Here is a 20,977-nt window from a genome sequence, read left to right on the forward strand (position 1 = left end):
GACTGGATATTCAGAGAAACTTGACCTGCCATTGCTGGCTTTGAGGATAGAGGAAAGGGGTCACAAGTCAAGGTGCCAGAAGCTGCCAGCAGAGAAACAGGGACCTCAGTCCCATAACCAAAAGGGACTAAATTTTTCCAACAACCTGAATGAGCAGAAATAGATTCTTCCTAAGAAAAGGGAAACAAAGAAAGAAGCATAGCCCTTGTGCTGCCTTAATATTAGTCCTGTGATACCTATGTTGGACTTCTAAAGAACTATGAGATAATAAACGTGTACCATTTTAAGCCACTAAATTGATGGTAATTTTTTTTAACAGCAGCAATAAAAAACTAATACAAGAAATACGACCACAAATCTCATATGCATTCTTGCATCAGGGAAGTTTTCACTATTCATTTTCAAAGTGTTCTTATGAGGTGTGTATTTTGCTTGATTTGACTTTATTTTATTTTACTTTCTTTAAATACAAAAGGGAATTGTCGTTCAGGAATGTTAAATGATTTCCTCAAGCAACAAGCAGAAAAGGCAGGACTCAAACGGGGGCCTTCTGATGATGCCTTATTTTATAAGAGTTTCTCCCAGTTGGAGGGAAGCACCTTACATCTACTTCCTGTATTTTCATTTGAACATAACCAGGTCGTTCTAGAATTTTTTGGCTTCCCAAAGCAAAAAAGTGAGGCAGACCATTCATTCGTTGACTTTCTTTCCTTTCATAATTTTGGATTGGTGATAACGAGTTGAGTCCCTGTTATAAGAGTCTAGCTCTCTAAACTCATTCATCTTGTTGTATTTCTTTTTTCATATATATTTTGCCTGAGCCCAAAACGCAGATAGTAATGGCGTTTGACAATTTCCACAGAGAATCTGGAGTCTATTAATAAACATAAAGTGATTTGCTTGAATGCCTAGAATGCAAACAAGAATTTATGGGGGTTTAGGCTCTCTAATGTACATGTTTGTGGAACCATATTGATAATTATAAATATTATTAATCTTCCAGACATTCATAGAAAGAACACAATTATACACCATTGATTCCTAGGAGAGATGCTGACAAAAGAAGGAGTATCTGTTTCTCTCATTTCCAATATGTTTCTGAATACACACAAATACATGTTTCCAAACAAAAGCATTTTCTTTACTAAGGCAGTCCTCTCTTTCAGACTGCATTTGTCAACCCTTTTAAGAAAGTACCATTACATATTATGGAATGTTTTTTGGATATTAACTGATTTGTTTTTCTAAGACCACCAGAGTGGGCACAAAAGAACCAGCGAGTAGGCAAGGCTAAAAGCAAAACTGCAAATTCATTCTTTGGTCATCTAGCTTCAGGGCCGGGGGGGGGGGGAGGGGGGGGGGGGGTTCTAATACAGTCCCGACAAGAGTGGGGGCTGAGAAAGCCCACCCCCGGCGCATCTGCTGGGAGCGACTTTTCTAGGAGTGGAAGGGCAATAGGCGGGGCAGGGGCATGTCGGGGGAGGGGGGGCGCTCCGCAGGTGCCACCAGGTAAATCTTGGTCTCTTCGGATTGACATCACCTGGTGCATGCCTGATTAATCTGCACCTTCCCGGGCGTCAGCTGCATTCTCGAACACATGGGAAGAGTTGGTGGTGAAGAACCCGGAAGTGCACCATCCTGCCTCCGTTCGTCCAAACATTAACAGTATTGATATATTATTGATTTTTAGAAACCAATTTCCAGAGACTATCAATAAAAAGTTAAGCATACATTCAAATTAATTTCTGAATTAGTGAAAATAAGTTAGAATCTACTCTAAGTCTAGATTAGGTGAATGAAATAAAATGCTAGTGGGAGTTAGGGGGATTATGTAAGAGAGTGGAGTGGTAGGAGGCCGGGGGTCTGTTGTAATGTAGAGAGCACACACCTTGTATCAAGTGGAAAGCTGTTCCTTTGATTTAGCCAGCTTTTGTTGCATGAGGAGTAAGGGCACATCATTGCCAGATCCGATCTTTTAAAGAGAAGTCAAAAACATTCTTATGTCATTTCCTGATACTTAAAATATTGGCAAGTAATTAATTTTTGAACCACACCTGCTATCTGTAATCAATTTGGGGTCTCTCATCTCAAGTTAACTGACAAATGGGAAGCAGTACCTAATTTTGACTTACAAATCAAAATAACAGTACTATTTTTGATTTATAAATATATTTTGTAAAATATCCCAGATTCAGAGATGCTGACAAATAAAAATAATTCTTGTTACTGTGGTGTCAGGTTAAATGCTATCTTTTCAGAGAGACCTTCCTTGTCCTGGTTCACAGATATGATCAGTAACAGGCAGGGCGTGATTAAGAGACCAAATCCTAAATCCTTTCCTGTGTTGATGCTTCCTGTAATGTAGCATTAAAGTGTAGAGAAGCAAGTGGCAGATGCAACCAGCTTCAATGGTTTGATGATTAGTTAACTTTAACTTTAGCAAAAAAAAATGGCCAATGACTCCTCAACTTGATTCCTCAAGAGCAGCAATTTCACCTCATGCTCTCAAATAGCCACTGATAGGTGTCTAAAAACAAACAAACAAAAAAATCAATTGGAATAAAACAAAAACTAATTATTCCGTCTCTTTCCCTCCTTTTCTTCTGAACGGCCTTAAAATTTAAAACCAAAATTGTTCATCTTTGCACTTGGAACAAGCTTACAGAGCACTTAGGGAACCCTTGAGGAATCTATTTGGTAAACCAAGTTCTCAAATGAATCCCTGAATCATGTAGAACTGCTGACTCGGGTAGAAGTCTGGTTGAATCCTCTGATCCATTAGGCACTGGGATGCTAAGTCAACAATGACCTAGTCCTTGTCGTTAAGTAATTTGTATAATTCAACTGTTTGTTTATCTAGTTATCCATTTAATATTTAACAAGCCATTTCTATATGCTCAGAACTATGCTTGGTGCTGGGGGATACAGAAAAATAACCCAGCTAAATGCTAGTAATTGATGTTTTGAGCAATTATGGATCATGTGTATTAGCCTGTTTTCACACTGCTATAAAGAAATACCTGAGACTAGGTAATTTATAAGGGAAAGAGGTTTAATTGACTCACAGTTCCACATGACTAGAGAGGCCTCAGAAAATTTACAGTCATGAAAGGGTAGCAAGGACCTTCTTTGCATGGTGGCAGGAGAGAGAAGTGAAAGCAGCAGAAATGCCAGACACGTATAAAACCACCAGATCTCATGAAAACTGACTGCCATGAGAACAGCATGTGGGAAACCACCCCAATGACCCAGTCACCTCCCTCCCTCAACATGTGGGTATTACAGGTCCCTCCCTCATGAGATTTGAGTGGGGACACAGGCAAACCATATCATCATGTGGCAAACTAAGGACGTGAAATTATTATTTTTGTTGCTGTTGTGGCTAACATTTGTTGAACATTTACCACATGCCAGGCACTGTTTTTAGCATGAATTTTTTATTACGTGTAATTCTGACCATAACTCAGTGAAATAGGTACTACCATAAGCCTGCTTTACAGCTAGTAGTGGTGGAACTGAGACTCAGATCCATTTAATCAGTTCAGCTTTAAAGCCTATTGTCCTAATTACTAACAATAAAACTATAAATTACAAGAAAAGAGCTGTTAATTATGATGGGCAAAAAGGTGGTTCCATAAAAGAAGACTTCAACTTGAAGCTGAGGAAGTGCTAGATTTTGACACCTTACATATTTTTCTCTTTGTCAATATTCCCTTGATTACTGCTATTACATACCTCATGTAATACATTGTAAATTATGAGTATGATAAGATTTTTACTGTTGCAATTATGAAACAATAGAGCAATTAGCAGTTTTATAGGCAGGTGCAGGTATAAGGCCATATTGATTTGGAAATATTTAATTGTATTAAACAGATTTTGGCAATCAACTGTTTTTCTTATGTCCTAAGTGTCTGTGACAGCCAAAATTCTAGCGAATGTGAAAGATTCAATATGGAACGAACATTACAACTTTTCAAATTAATTTGAATCACTTCAGTTTAATAAAATCTGAAACATTTCTGCTTAATAAGGGGTGGCTGATATATACATATTTTTTTCTTTTCCATCCCGGGCACACTAAAACAAAAAACAATTCTATTTTATTTTTTCCATTTTTGATTATTATGGTGAATCAGATTGTAAACAAAGAGCATCTCACATAAATTGTCTTAATTTATTGATAACTAAACAATCTGGAGAACATTATAAATGGCTTCTGGTAAGGATTTCCTAGGGCACAAACAATATGACCTAGATCTAGTTTTTCTTTTCAAGTTTTGACTTCTCTTCCCTGAAGCTCCTACATGGTGGTCTCAAAATGGCTCCCCAGGAGCCATTTTGCCTCCAAGAAGAGCATGTTGGTGTCTCAGATTGGCCAGCAGACATCCAGTGATGTCTTGATTAGAGAGACGTAGTATGGGTGCCCATCCCCATCACTATGGCCACAGTGATTGGCTTAGACTGAATTAGTGACTCCCTTAGACTTGGGAAACACCCAGGGCAAACCACATGGCTGAAAAGAGAAACCTGGGGCCAGGCACCGTGGCTCATGCCTGTAATCACAGCACTTTGGGAGGCCAACGAGGACTGATCACAAGGTCAGGAGATCAAGACCATCCTGGCTAACATGGTGAAATCCCATCTCTACCAAAAATACAAAAATTTAGCTGGATGTAGTGGCACGGGCCTGTAGTCCCAGATAATCAGGAGACTGAGGCAGGAGGGAGGCAGAGGTTGCAGTGAGCCAATATCGCACCACTGCACTCCAGCCCAGGTGACAGAGAGAAACCTGGGTGCTCTTCTCAGAAGGAGGAAGAGTGGCTGCAGATAATGTCCATCATTTTAAAAAGTACATGTTCATTATACGTGATTTTATATATTTTTGTTAATATGTAAACAAAAAATATATTATTATCATTATACGTGATTTTATATATTTTTGTTAATATATAAACAAAATATATTAACAAAAAATAACAAACGCCTACTGTGTGCTAGGTACTGTGTTTACAGGCATCCAAGCATGACTAAAACATGGATTCTACCTTCAAGGAGCTTTTAGTTTCTAGGTGTGAAGTGTAAGTTCAACAGAGAAAACAAAATCACCAGAAAAAGTTAAGAAACCCCATATACCTCAGAAGATCAGAAAGCTGGTCTATCCTAACAAATGGCAGAAAATTGAGGTTTGTAGAACTTCAGTTATCCAGAAAAGAGGAATTAGCATTCATTCAGTCTTCTATTTAAGAGAATATGCAGTTCACTGCAGGAAGCTGCTATTAAGAATAGTTCCTTTCTAAAAATGCTTTAACATTTTGATATATTAGACAATTTTAGTTATTTGGAAAATTAGGATTTTTAACATATCTGAACTTCCTAATTTCAGATAAATAAAAGATGACAAAGTAACCATCATGGTTTCTGTCACACACAATATATTTTACTTATAACATAAATTTAGAATTTTTTAAGCATCCACATTCCATTTCTTGCCTTTTTTCAGAAATATTTCCCTACCCTAATTTTTAAATATTACTGCATTATTTATTCTAAAGCAATGTTTTTCTACTTCATCTGAGGAACTACTACTTAACCTTCAAAAGATCCAGTTCAAAGATAACTTTGTGGTGAGTGTCTCTAAACCAGTGCCTGTCTGTAGTCCTAAAATGCCATATATCTACTACAGAGTCCTTACCCTAGACTGTGAACTTGGAGTGCATGGATCTGCCCCTTATTTATTCTAACATCTCCATGAGCTATCACCTCTCCTGACACACTGCAGATAAGCAATCACATTTGTTGCACTGTCCCTTCTTCTTTCCCCCAGGAAGAGTATTTTATACAATCTCTAGATAGTAGAACAGAAACTTAAGAAATCAAATTAGGGTTGTTTCTGTAGAGGTTACAATCAGAAGAGTGAATGGTTTTGTTGGTTATGATTCCCTTCCACAGAATTCTTGTTCAGCAGAAATATCCTGGTGGCTAACCATGCATTCATCTCTTGGGCCACAGAGGAGACAGAGTATAGTGAGGGTACATGAGACATTTTACAGCAGACAGCACACTACTGGGCACTTAAATCCCAGAAATTGCCTACGGAACAGCAGAGCAATCTGATCTACAGAGCTGAGATTCTAAGAACCTAAAACTCTGATTTCTTGGCTCAGAAATTCATTTGCAATTACTGACCACAGAGAAAGCTGCCCTGGAAAATTTCATTTGCTTGGGATGATGAAACTGAGAATTGAAAAAGTACCCATGAATCCTTGTGAGGAGACATATACTCTTTACTTGAAATACTTTATTTTGTTCTGTTGACTAGAGGAAAGCAAACCTACAAAACTGTTTGCCCAAATTCCACTCTCACAGAATCTTTAATAGAATAATTACAGCAAAAGGAACATCAAGGGCAGGATGATGTTGGAGAGGAACCAACCACTGGATTCGACAACTGGGCTGTGGTTCTGGGTCCCCAGGTGAGAGGGATAGGGTGTCCTCTGGGTACTCTACTTAACTTTTATTTTCTTATCCCCCTGAACACAATTTAAATTAAATTTCACAATGAAAGGTATCAACAGGGTGACATCCTACCAAGTCCAGTTATCTCAGTAGCCACATTAGTTGAATTAAACCCAGCCTCTTATCCCCCTAAAAGTGACCCCCTTCATGGTTGTCATTCACTCCTTTAGGTCCCATGCAATACCAAGTATAAACTACTGTATCCACCTGAGGGTGCCTCTTTTTCTTAACACAACACTCTTAGCATGACAAAGTAGAATAAAGAATGCTATCACTTAGTTCCAAGCCAAGAATGAACCCCTGTTTTAGCTAGCATAAACCCAAACAAAAATCGAACATATATGGTTAGTCCAAATCTCTGGGCCAATTAAACAGAATATTTTAAACTAAGTATTTGGAGCAGTTGGAACGGAATTGTGTCATTTTCTTTTCTTTTCTTTCTTCCTTTTTTTTTTTTGAGATGGAATCTCACACTCTTGCCAGGGCTGGAGTGCAGTGGCATGATCTCGGCTCACTGCAACCTCTGCCTCCGGGGTTCAAGTGATTCTCCTGCCTCAGTCTCCCAAGTAGCTGGGATTACAGTCGCACACCACCACGCTCAGTTAATTTTTTTTTTTTTTTTTTTTTTTGTATTTTTAGTAGAGACGGGATTTCATTATGTTGACCGGGCTGGCTGGTCTCAAACTCCTGACCTCGTGATCTGCCCACCTCAGCCTCCCAAAGTGTTGGCATTACAGGCATAAGCCACTGCGCCCGGCTGGAATTGTGTCATTTTCTATGAGGTTTTCAAGGCCTTGGGGTCTCTGCTTTTTTCTTACTCTCTTCGTAATGGATTTAAAGACCATTTATAGGTTAACAGTTTACATTGTTTTATAATTATGACTCACAACTGTTGTCTGAGCTTCAGACCTATATCCATTTCATTTTGACTGTAGTATATTTAAGAAGTCTCACATATGTAAGAATCCCAACTGGGATGCTTGATTTTCTCCCTTCTACTCCCAGCAGCCTCCATCTGATGTGTTGCCATCATCCACAGAGTGCCTCATGTTACATACGTATCCCGTTCATTTGGCTTCATCTTCACTATCATGTCCCTGAGCCAGTGGTCCTCAAAGGGACATCAACATTGCCCAATGACTTCTGATAAAAGCAAATATTGAGGTTTCCCACACCTCTAGTTCTTCTGAATCAAGTTATCTGAGAGCAGGACTGGGCAATATGTGCTGGTACAAGCCCTCCAGATGGCTCTGATGCACACTGAAGTTTGAGAACCACCTCACTTAGCCACCCTATTCTAGCTAGACACCTGCAATACACTCATAATTGGTCTTTCTGCTGCTACTTTTGCCCCCTCTATTATCTTCCCAGCAGCCAAAGTAATTTTATTCCTAAATTTGATGCAGCTACTCCCTCACTTCCTTGCTTAGTACTTCTTAGTGGCTTTTAAATGCACTCAGAATAAAATGTTTAAAATGTATCATGACACACAAGGGATTGCATGAATATGGCTCTTACCTATTGCTCTAACATCTCCTCTTACCCTTCCTCTCATTTCCCTTGCTGATTAAATCATCACCACATCAGCCATCTAGTTTTCACATCTAGTTTTCACATTGCTGGCTTATCTTGCAGTAGATCCTTCCTTTTCTACCTCCATTATCCTATCTACCACCTTTTCCATTATCATACTTCAGTATTTCCATGTACGTATCTGTTTGCTGTGTACCATGTAACTCTATCCTAGATGCTGAATTGCGTAAGAACAGGGACCACATTTGTTTCATCTCCACTGTGTACCTACGCATATGACTCGTGCAGTGCTTCTAACTTGATAGCTGTTTAAAACCAAAACCAAACAAACAACAAAAACTTGCTGAATAGCTAATCAAATGCAATTCTTATAAAGGATAAAATACAAACCAAACAAATAAAAATAAACCAGTGTTAATGTTTGTTCTTAAAATAGTGTGCTTAAGAACCCCCATGTAAGATCCCATCTGAAGGTGGTGAATGCTACTTGGGAACTCTTATGGATATTGGACAAATTAAATGTGCCAGAAATTTAACAAGAGTGCAGGGTTTATGCTGGCAAAAATTAATGAAGCTATTTAATCCATTGGGTCTTACAATAAGCCCTGAGCACTTCACCTATGTCCCAAAGACCTTGATTCTCTACCTTTAGTTTTGGCAGGCCCATCTTCATATCACATGGCAGCACCCAATAAAAACACACTTTGAGTGTGTCATCCAGGTTATACTGCTTTAATTCTGCTTTTGATTACTACCCCTTGAGTTTACCTTTTAGATTTTTGTTTGTGTTGTTTTTATTTTCTCCTTTTACTTGCAAGTTTAGTGTGCCTTGGATTCAGAATAACCTTAGCTTCTCTTTTGATCTTGGCCGTTTGCATTTATATAAGCCATGGATGGTACCTGTTGATTCCAACCATTCCTGGATGCCAGAGTATAATCCTTTGGACCCAATTTTAGTGCCAGTTCATGTGTATGGTGCACCTCACGATGGGGAGAACTGGACAGGTGCAAAAGCAGGTCTAGGCTAAGGCTGTGTGTAAATGAGGTCATTGGCCTGTAGTGGCTTCAGCCCTCCCTATGTGAACAACCCTTTCTTCTTAGAAACCACGACATAACCTTCCACTTCCCAAGAAATGGATTTGCTTTCCACACCCAAGAAGCCTTGTTCTCAATAATTCAAAAAGTACCTCCTGAGTTATAGACTAATAAAGGCTAATGGCATAATTTATTGCTTTACAAAAGACATTAAAGGAATTTTCTAGGATAGAGACTGTGATGGTTAATCTTATGTTCTACTTTGCCATGGAGTGCCCTGATAGTTGGTCAAATATTCTAAGAGTGTCTGTGAGGTTTCTGGATTAGATGAAGATTAGAATCAGAAGGTGAGTAAAGCAAATTACCCTCCCCAGTGTGGATGAGTCTTATCCAATTATTTCAAGGCCTGAATAGAACAAAAAGGCTAAGAGAGAATTTTTTGATTGTTTTGGAGCTGGGGCATTGGCTGATGGATTTGATATAATCTCATGAAAGGAAGTGGCTGCTTACTTAAGGTCACGTTTTATAGAAAGTGGGAGAGGTTACAAAAATGGGAAGCAGTGCAATTACTCAGATAATCCCATTATAAATCTCACATAAAGTGATACACTCAAATGTCTCAAAATACTAATTAAAAAATCAGTACCACCAAATAAAGAAGAAAAAGGAAGCAAGGAATTGGAGGAGGCAGAAGAAATAAAAAGTTTAACCAAGAGAAGGATCTTGTGAAATTGTTAAGTAGTAACCTGTTTGCTAAGTAACTCCATCTCAGATTAAATGAGATAATTCACACAGGTGATGAATATAATGCACAAAACTCAATGCACATTTCCCATCATCATCATCACCATCATTATTATTGGATATCAGTTCCTCTTGATGCCCACAACAAATTGCATGCCCACTTGTATATGCACACAAACATTAAACAAAAATCATTTGTATAACTGAGCAAATTAAGTCTGTTCATTCATCTCAACAAGGGAAGAAGGGAAGCAGGCAGAACTCACATTGAGCTGAAGTTCGTCTGTCCACTGCCCGATCAGACGGTAACCCGGGTTGCTGGTGTTTGTGGTCTGGTACTGAAAGATGTCGTAACGGCCAGGTGCATCCCCGTTCTTGTTAAACATCACTGGAGTGCCAGCACTACCTAAGGAAGACAGAAAAAATGAAAAATTCTAAAGTTAAACAAGATTCCTTATATCTCTTGTACTATGGGTGACAGGCTAGAGACTTGCTGAGGAGCAAGGTAGTTAGTAGATATCCCCTTTAATAGGTCCCCCAAAACGGCCCCTGGAATTCATAGGCAATTTATCACTATGGCCTATGGATTTTAATTATAGAAGGTGGAAGACTGCTTCTCCTTTTGAATAGTTTCACTGTTTCTCAATATTTCCTAAAATTTTATTCTAGTATTTTCCCCTTTCTGAGGAATAAAAACTATATGCATTATTTTTAAGAGACAGCCTTAACTTTATTATGCTCTGGATGATGATGATTTTGACTATTATTTTACTTTCCATCTAACACTAAATTGTGGTCAAACAATTTCAAAAATAGCAAATTAATATTAAAAGAGAAACGCTATTTAGAAAACAAGAATTAAATAAGAAAAATGTACTTAAATGTATTTTTCTACTCATTCTATTTTAAATATTTTTGCTGGTTATTTCTAATTTATATAATTAACAGGGTAAAACATCTAGCAGTGTGTTTGGCAGGCAATGTTTATTTATTTAAAATAAATATTGGTTTCTTTCTCAATTTCTCATTTGGATCTTCTTAAAATGTCTATCTTAAGACACAATCAATTATTTTGGCAGAATTAGACTTTGGAGTTAATTTTAAAGAACCAATATATTTATTAAGCATATATACCTATATCTACATCTGTATCTATCCATCCATACTCAATATATAAGTGTATACGATTGGATGAGTAAAGAATCCTTAATATTAACCCCATAGAACAACTGGAAAACAATATACAAATAATGCAAGACATGAGTTTTGGTTAGTTTCAGCAACAGTTACAAAAGAATCACAAAACATTCAGTAACTGAGTTCTGTTTCTTTCATGATCCTCTGGAACTTGGAAAAAATACCACTGGCCACATGATAACATGATATATGACTGCTATCTGTCTGTAGGCTAATACTGGACCAATATTCCCAGCAGAAAACAATGCTCTATTTCCTGCCATTTACAAACTGAAATGGTTCTTTGGCCACACACAGTTTCAGCCACTGACCCAAATTTGGCGGCACCAAAGCAATGCTGCTCCGAGAATGTCAGTGTCCTCTCCCAATGTGAGCCCCAGCTTGCTGTTTCGGGAAAAAAAAAAAAGAAATTTATAGTGACAGAGAAATTAAAATTGGATACCAGTTAGAAGAGGGCAACTTTGGTGCAATGAAAAATACATTTGTCTGGGGAGCTGAAAGCATTGTTATATCTGGTTTTGAGGCATAAGCAAATAAAACAATTATAAAAACTATAAAAAATCATTACCATCTATTGAACACATATTTTAGCATCATTCTTGTGTTGAGTTAGTTGTTTGTGTGGGGATGTTCTCAACATCATGGCTGCTTCCTCAAGGTTTGGCTTTTTTTTTTTTTTTTTTTTAAACTATTTTAAGCATATTTTTCCCTGTCTGGTTAAGATGCTGTCATAACTCTCATTTGAATATGAATATTCAAATTGCCTCGGTATCCATCTCATCCTGTCTCTGTCTTGTCACCCTTGCTCTACATATTTGAAGGCAGTCTTCACCCATTTCCTGTTTTTGTGTTCTAGACAAACAGGGCTCTATAACCTGAACAACTTGAGTGGCTTACTCTGCTCCTGGAACTACCAAGAATGAGCTACTGAGTTCCTTTGCTTATACTCACACACTCTTCAAGTTAACAAATCCAACTCTGTCACAGGAAACATACCTAAGTAATTCCCTGATATGGTTTGGCTGTGTCCCCACTCAAATCTCATCTTGACAAGTAGCTCCCATAATTCTCATGTGTTGTGGGAGGGACCCAGTGGGACATAATTGGATTATGCAGGCTGTTACCCCCATACTGTTCTTGTGGTAGTGAATGAGTCTCACCATATCTGATGGCTTTAAGAGGGATTTCCCCTTTTGCTTGACTCTCAATTTCTCTTGCCTGCCACCATGTAAAGACATGCCTTTCGTCTTCCACCATAATTGTGAGGCTTCCCCAGCTTCATGGGACTGTGAGTACATTAAACTTCTTTTTCTTTATAAATTACACAGTATTGGGCATGTCTTGGATTAATACAAGCCCTGAACCCCAATAAAGACTTTGGCACACTAGCTCCTTCCTCCCTTTCTGCTCCCCACCTGCTGGCTAAGTGCTCATACCTAACTGGTATCTAATTTAAATTTCTCCATCATTATAAACATTTTTTATTTTCCAAACAGCAAGCTAGAGCTCTGGGAGTGGACACTGATCTCCTATGAGCAACACTGCTTTGGTCCAGCCAATTTGAGTCAACAGCTGAATCTGTGTGTGGCCAAATCACCATTTCAATTTATTTTTTCTGTCTTTTACCTAGACGCTACCCCCAAAGACCACAAAGGCACCCACTTTATCATAATAGGGATCTCTTAAACCTGCTGTGTGTAAGAACCTACACAAGTCTTTCCAATATAGGAAGAAAATAATGACAACAAAAACATCAGTAACAACAAAAGATTTTTAATATTGGATTTCTGATTTCAACAAGCCTTGCGAGTATCTAAGAAAAAGAAATAAAATCTGGATTTCATATGTTATTAGCAAAGAAATGAGAATCCTGTCAGTTTGCACGAAGACATTTTTATTCAGATACTCACCTTTTTCTTTCACATTGGATGGTAGGATTCATGTTGTGCTTTGCTGTAATTCTACAGCTTCTATTCATTAAACAGTACGATTTGAGCTTTTCATAGTCTTTGAGAGGAGAGAGGAAGACTATTGCAGGCGTGGGGCTCCAGAGGAATTCAAGTGCACCAGCTACATATTCATCAGAATGGGCCCCCTCACCTAAACTTTCTCCCTTCTTGCAATCTTTGTTAGAAGAAATGGTCTTGTCATGCCCTTTCCATTCTCATTAAAGTTCCGGTTTAAAAAAATTAAGGCAGAAGAGCTGAATACTTTATCTAAGTGATGACTTGTAATAGCACGTTGTGTGGCTTTGACCTTTTTGATGGATTCTCTAATGCAGCTGTCTTATTATTTCCAGTTTTTAAATCCCCACATCTCCTTTTTAACAGCATCCATTAACTTCTCAAAAGAGAATAAGAAGCATTGTGTTCAATGAACTCTATATTTTAAAAAGGTCCAGAGGAGGTAAAGAATTCACCAATGGGGAAATGATTCCCCACAGAGATGCCCACAAGGCATTAGAGCCAAGATGCAAGTACACCAGGGCAAAAGAAATAGGGCCACCTGACAAGATGGGTAACAGACAGTAAAGGACAGATAACAGATTGTACTGAAGTCTGAAATCTCTCCTACTGGATGAGAGTCTCTGAATTTCTTTCTTCTTGGACAGAGAAGGAATAGAGACTCAGATAGCCCAGATAATAAAATAGTCTTCTGCATCAACGTATTTACCTGACACATTTTCTGTTCTCATTTTACCAAACCATGTACAGATTCCAGGAACGTTACATTTGTTTGGGGTTCCTGTTATCTCTTTCTGCCCAAGAAACCACTCTGAATATTAGTACTCAAAACAGTGACAACACTTATTTCGTAATTTGGTCAGAGCTCTGTGGGGACAGCAGCTCTCTGGTCCACTCATGGCAGCTGGGGCAACTTGAGGCTCTCATGTCTGACAGTTGATATTAGCTAACAGGTGGGACCCTCAGCTGGGGTTGTAGCCAGAACATGTGGCTACATGTGGCCTGTCAGTGGGGCATCTAGGCTTCCGCCCAGCATGGTACCCATGTTCATAGTCCAAATGTTCCAACAAAACTAGACAAAACTATTTTGCCTTAGAAGTCACAGTGCTACTTCAAATTAATCACAGGCTCACTCAAAGGGAGGAAAAATAGATCTCACCTCTTGATGAAGGAAAGCTAACATCATATTGCAAAAAGAGCATGTGAGATCTGCCATCTCTACAAAATATAACCTACTCCAATTTGTTTTCTAGAAACCAGTAAATTGAAGTACAGACATGCTTCGGATGAAATCCTTCATTCTATAGCTATTATTTGAGATTTTATAATCAAGACACCAAATTTGTTAAGTTTATATTTGTAAGTATTGCCATATGGTTGGATGGGCCAACATAAAGGTAACTAAAATGAATTTAGGCTTGGGACTTTGCATGGATTTGGGTTGCAGGAAAAATATCTAGGCATGATAAATTACCCATTTCTTTCCTCAATGCATAAGAGGAGGCTAAACACTTGATGAAACTGTATCAAACACCTTTAGGGTACGATATTGTCATTTCTTAAACTGCTACTTTGGCAAATATGAAGACCAGAACTGTTAAATTATACTCTGCTGTGAACAAAACTCCTATCTATACAGCAAACTTTGTACTAAAGTAACTGCGAAACATAAACTCAAGCTTACTGAGACAAAGAAAAATCAAACCCTCCTAAAACATGCAAAATAAAGTTTAAATTTTTCACAATGGATTGGAAAAAGACTTGAGTTCTAGATCTGTCTCTGGAGTCTTAGGCAAATATTTTTTCTCTAAGATTTGATTTTTTAACCAAAAGTCAGAAAATTGAATGAGTAAAACATGTCAAGTTCTTTTCCCCTCTAATCTTTGCTCACTTAAAGTGACATAGGACCCACTGATTAAATTTAGCACAGTTTCTTTGCTTTACAAAACTTTTGAGCCTTGTCATCCATGAGTACTGCAGTGTCTTAGGAGCCAGAAGTCTCTTAGCTGTCATATGGAAGAAAAAGATATCCTCAGAGAAAGAAGATTTTGTTGACCATAGAGTATGATTACAATGATGACCAAAAAAAAAAAAAAAAAAAAAAAAAAAACACACACACACACACACAAAAGAGAAAAAATTAGCCCTTCCTGAAATTCCCATGCGACCTCAGATCTAAGAGGCAGCAGCAGGAATGATGCAGGAAGCCCTTGCTCTCAGCAACTTGATTAACATTCAAGGAAGCAGATTGTGGACTTAGTTGTCCTGTTTCTCAAATGTAACATCATCGCTACCTAGCTGTATGGATTTGAACATCGTAATTCTTAAGTTCCTCATGAATCAGTTTCCTTACCTGTTAAAAAAAAAAAAAGGAAAAAAAAATAGCATCCTAAACCATTATGATGTTTTAAAGATAAAATAAGCCAATGCATAAAACGTTTAGCAGTTTCTGTCACACAATAACCACTTAATAAGCACAAGCCCTATTAATAGCTCAGCTATTCTGGCTTGTCAACAGACAATCCCCTCTTGACATAATGGGTCTATAATCATTCTCTAAAAGAAGAATCAGGGAAGAACCATTAAGAAAACTTACCAAACAAATTTTATTTTTGTTGTTAGTGTTACGAATGGTCACACATATCCATGAACCAGAATAAAAAATCCAGAAATTGATGTCAGCATATGAAATACAATGATTGAAAAAAATTAAAATTTATATTTGTTTGACTCTGGGAAAATTGGTTATACAAATATTAGGAGATTCTGTAACATCAAGAAAAAATACAGAAAGAACATAACTTATAGTTGACCCTCTTTCTCTCCATCTAAAGTAGGAAACTATTGATCCCCATATGGAATGTGCCTCCTCTTCATTCAGATACTAGGTAACTCCTGAAAGATTGATACCATGTTGTGGTTTTAAATGAGTTGTTATTAGGAGAAAAAAGTAAAGAGTTTTTTAAAACCATACTATATCCAAACCAGGAAATTAACACTGATAGAATACTATTGAAACTAATCTGCAAATGTTATTAAAATTCCTCCACCTTCCCATTAGTGGTTTTTCTAGCATAGGATTAATTAATATTTCCACATTACATTTGATAGTAATACTTTATTGGTCTCTTTGAGTCAGAAACAGTTCCTTTATCTATTATTCTCCTGGACACTTTAGAAAAGTACTTGCCAGTGATTTTATAAAACATCTTTTAACTTGGATTTGCTTGATGTTTCCTTAAAATTAGGTTTAAGGTATACTTTTCGGCAGTAAAACCTCAGAAGTGATGCTGTAATCATGCCACTGTATCGTATCAAAAGGCACACAATGTTCATAAGTCTCATTAGTGATGATGTCCACCTTGATCACCTGTTTTAAGTGCTATCTCCCAGGTTTCTCCACTACAGAGCTACTATTTTCTTTTTGGTTATTCATATATATCTTGATGGAAGGTACTTTGATGCTATGCAAATATCTTGTTTCTCATCATATTGTAACCCCATACTTTTAGCATCCCATGATTCTTGCCTAAAAAAATTACTACTTAGGTCTTTACTAAAAGGCAACTCTGTATTTCCATCTTAACTTTATTCCATCATGCTGCCTATTCTCTTGCATTTGTTTAATTAGTTCAAGTGTTTATTGATATCAGTATGGACTCATGGTTATTTATGTTATTTTATGAGTTATAATCCACTGGGATCCCAGAGTTGGCCAATGGGATCTCTTCCAATTTAGTTTCTGTGCCCTTTCAACATGATCCCTTCAGTTTTTGAGAACTTTCTTGTATTCTGGCACAGCATGCTTCAAGCTTATTTTGGGTTTTCCCTGCCCCAGGATTCCCTGGTCCCAACCATTCTTTAAGGGTTCTTCTACCTTTTTAATTTGACAATGGTATTTATAAATAATATCTGTGTGCTAGATGTGTTCATTTTTACCTGTGTATCATTGCTCTCAGGCCCTCTCAGGGAACAGAGCCAGGCAGAATTGGTATATATAATACACATATAAAATTTACTTCTATATTTACCCATTGCATGTTTATTAAAAACCATACATATTATAATCCAACACAACAGGGTTCATTCTAGATTGCCCTCATTCCTTATTAGTGGTTTCTATCTTAGATAATGAGAAAAATGGCTCTCATTATTCACAATATATATAATTATTTTCTCAGTCCTATTATATACATAGATTAGCTTCAGAATTGTGATAAAAACACAGATTTACTAGATATTGTCCAATGTACGTGTACAGTTATTTTTGTCTTCAGTTTTATATAGTCAAATACTATTTTCCAAAATTACCTGCATTCATGATTTCTTCCTCACTCTCCTTCACTTTAGTTATGTAATTTATAAGATAATTTGTTATTGTCCGTGTTGAATGTTGCATTGCTTATACATTCGAGTATAGTTATTTAATTCTTGGCATGTGAAACATTAAGATGTTGTAAGAGTTGAGATTATTCAAATAGATATTATCAGAGTGTGCTTCCTCCTATTCCTTTTATCCTATTGGCGCATTTTTTCACCTATCTCTACCCACATATTTTAGGTAACCTATCAATTTATAAAAGAGTTTTGTACTTTGAGAAATAAGTTTAAAACTTGAAATATGGTTGATGTGGCAAATTACAAACATTACGTCTATTAACTTGAGTATTGTGATGTTACTTTATAAGTGTGTGTGTGTGTGTGTGTGCGCGCGCGTGCGTAGCTTTTCATTTATGGTTCTTGGCTCATAATTACCATAACCTTTGTTATAATGTTGGGGCACTTTAGGCCTCAGAAAACAATTTCTCTTTCCAAACTTCTCCTGCCCTCCTTCTACCAGCCTAAGGTAGGATTCTAACCTTCCTCCACCTTTTTGTTAACAGGCCATCAGACCCTCATTTTAGAACAGTCCTGTCCCATACCCTGGAGGAAGAAATGCTGCACAGATAGACCAAGAAAGATGTGGACAGACAGGCTTTGCTGGGTATCACTGCTTAGCCTGTTAGTATTAGAGTATATCCTTTGTGTCCAATCACATTTCTTCACGGTTATCGATCATGCCTATTCAATGAAATCTTCATAAAAGGCCCAAGAGGACAAGGTTCAGAGAGCTGAACACATGGAGGCTGACAGGAAGGTAAGCAATAACTCATCTGTGTGCAGGGGAGGCCAGCACACCCCAACTCCATGGGGACAGAAGCTCCTGCTCTCAGGACCCCTTCAGACCTTGGCCTATGGATCTCTTCATCTGGAGGTTTATTTGTATCCTTTAAAATACCCTTTGTCATAGATTTAAGTAAGTGTTTTACTGAGTTCTGTGAGTTACTCTAGGAAAGTAATCAAACCTGAGGAGAGGATTGTGAAAACTCCAGTTTATAGCCAGCCCATTGGAAGCACAGACGAAGCAACTTAGGGTTTGCCACTGTCATTGGAAGTGGCAAGGGGAGGAGTCTTGGGAACCAAGCCTCCAATTTGTGGGGCTCGATAGCATGCCAGATACATCATGTAGGAATTGAAGTAGAGGACACTCAGCTTATGTCCACTGCAGAATTTATTGCTAGCTTGGTGTGTGGGGGAAAACTCTCCCCTGACATTTGGTCATGGAAGTCTTCTGCGTGAATTCTTGTTGTGGTATGAGAGCAGAGGAAAAACGGCTTCAGTTTTTCCATATTCCGAGGTACCTACAGCAACTGCTCCTTTCCCTTCCTCTTCCATCCCATACCCACCTAAATTCACCAAAGAAGAATTTGGCTGTGTAAAAAAAAAAAAAAAAAAAATCTCTATTTCAAGAAAACGAGACCAAACCATAACCTCCCAAATATATTGTAATTCATTCTTCCATTCATTTGCTCATTCATGCATTGATTCAGTCATTTAAACTTTTATAATCAAGCAAGTTTTGACACATATTTTAAAGCAAATCATAATAAAAATTTAAAACTTATGAAACAGAATGCCAACACTTAGGATTCCAAAAAGGATGGATTTTTGGAGACTCACCATTGAAGTTAACATTGCGGATATACTTCAGCAACTTCTTGCCTCCAGCTTGCTCCATCTCTGGACAGACACCCCGGTAGTCAGCACAGAGATCCTTGTTCATGTGGTGAAGGGCATGAGCCATAGCATAGACCGCGTCAATCACAAACTGGACTTTACCCTCCTGCTCATAGTTGGAATCTTTTCCAATTCTCTCCTGTCCTGCACATTAAAACAAGAAACACACACACACACAAATTGGCATTGAGTAGAATGTCTAAATTTAAAAGTAAATTTTCAATTATGCTTCAAGAAAACACTGCTTCGACAACTACAGTAATTCAAGTCACATTTGCCTACCAAGCGATAGCCAGCTGGTATCCATATCCAGCTACCACATTAGGTTTCTCTAATAGCTTGTAGTATTTTACTTTGTGACACCTTACCTGCTATTCAAAATATAGTGGTCCCTTAGAATAAAAGGATCTTTGAGATTAGAAGCTGGGTTGCCACACTCAAGTCTGAAAAGCTTGCTTACTCTAGAAAGATCAACTGGATAATGACAGAAAACAAACTAAATTCCACACCTGAACTCATTACCTTCTACATACCTATTGTACCGTCTCAACTGTCGCCTGTCTCAATTGTTAGTATTACTGGAGATTCAGATGCTCAGGCTAGAAACACTGATGTCAGTTTCCTTTCTCTTCTCTTTCACAGTCCCTGCTCTCACGTATGTAAGTCTAATAAATTCTAGCAGTTCTACCTGTGAAATACTGAAGAGTTTCAAACACTCCACCAACGGCCTATTTATGCCTCCTACCATTTTCCATCAGGTGCAAAGCTCAATGTCTCCTTTCATCCATTCATTCCTCCATATTCACCTTTACAAACTATTGAGTTAGTCCCACCATTCCCACACTAATAATCCTTCAATGGCTCTCTACTGCCTACAGATTAAATCCAGATCCCTTTTACTGGTAACAGCGGATATTTATCATTTTGCTCCCATCTGCCTAATGATGATAACAACTGATATTGACTAAGTCCCCACACTGTGTTGAAAGCTGTGGATGTGGAATTTTTATGTCATCATCACTTTGTGAGGTATTTTTTTTTCTCCTTATGATACTGATGGGAAAGTTGAGCCTTATAGACATTAAATCACCTTCCAAAGGTCATTTACAGGTAGAGCAATGATGATGGCCCAGGCTTGTTAGATCCCAACGCCCACATTCTTCTCATTACCTGGGCCCTGCCTACCCTCTCACATTTATTTTCCTTTACTCTTCCACATAGGTGTGACTATTGTTGCTGTTAAACTATCTTTGCTCACACTGTTTACTTTGCAGGGAGATCCTTCCTCTTTGCTTCCACCATCATACTTAATTCCCAACTGTTTGTCACACTGAGGCACTCAATTGCAATTCAACATTCCCATAAAACAATTCAAAACTTGCTTATAGCATTGTCAATAGAATCATATTTTACTGCTCTACCAGGTGTCCAAGACATTTTTCTTGTTTTTACCCTTGGATCCCCACCATTGAACATAGCATTTAGCATCTAGTAGATATTAAATAACACTTGTTGCATTAAATTATGCATTCATTAAGTACATGACACCAGCAGCTCTCTCTAGACCTCTGTCCCTCTATGGAGAATAATTATCCACAAATTGCATTTCACTTTCACATCAATATTTTCCAAATTGTTTTCTATGGCACATTTATGTAGTGAAGAAACAATAAGAGTTCTACAACCTCAACCCCTTTTCCTACAAAACACACAAAGGTTTCCCAACAGCCACTGTGCTAAAAAGTTTTAGGTTTCTTCACTGAGAGACTTTTCCAGAACATTTAACATTATACATAAAATGTAGTCTCCAAGAGGGAAATTTAGAATTTCCCAAATTTACTTGAATTTGTATTTTTCCATTTCAGAGCACCATTAATATCTCATATGCCAGAGAGCTGTGTTTTATATGTATCTCATTTAAATACCAA

The 20,977-nt window shown here is 37.7% G+C and overlaps 1 protein-coding gene across 2 annotated transcripts in view; it reads right to left on the bottom strand.

The window, feature by feature from the left end:
• GRM7 (glutamate metabotropic receptor 7) overlaps positions 1-20,977 on the bottom strand; it is an 880,316-nt gene that overhangs the window by 273,844 nt on the left and 585,495 nt on the right. For both annotated transcript variants that reach the window (XM_023218573.2, XM_023218571.1), the window contains exons 6-7: positions 18,993-19,193; positions 10,098-10,237 (exon numbers count right to left, since the gene is read on the bottom strand). In XM_023218573.2, the coding sequence (XP_023074341.1) occupies positions 10,098-10,237; positions 18,993-19,193 (341 nt within the window). The remainder of the gene's footprint in view (positions 1-10,097; positions 10,238-18,992; positions 19,194-20,977) is intronic.

Source organism: Piliocolobus tephrosceles, chromosome 2 (assembly GCF_002776525.5).
Source record: "Piliocolobus tephrosceles isolate RC106 chromosome 2, ASM277652v3, whole genome shotgun sequence".
Lineage (NCBI taxonomy): Eukaryota > Metazoa > Chordata > Mammalia > Primates > Cercopithecidae > Piliocolobus > Piliocolobus tephrosceles.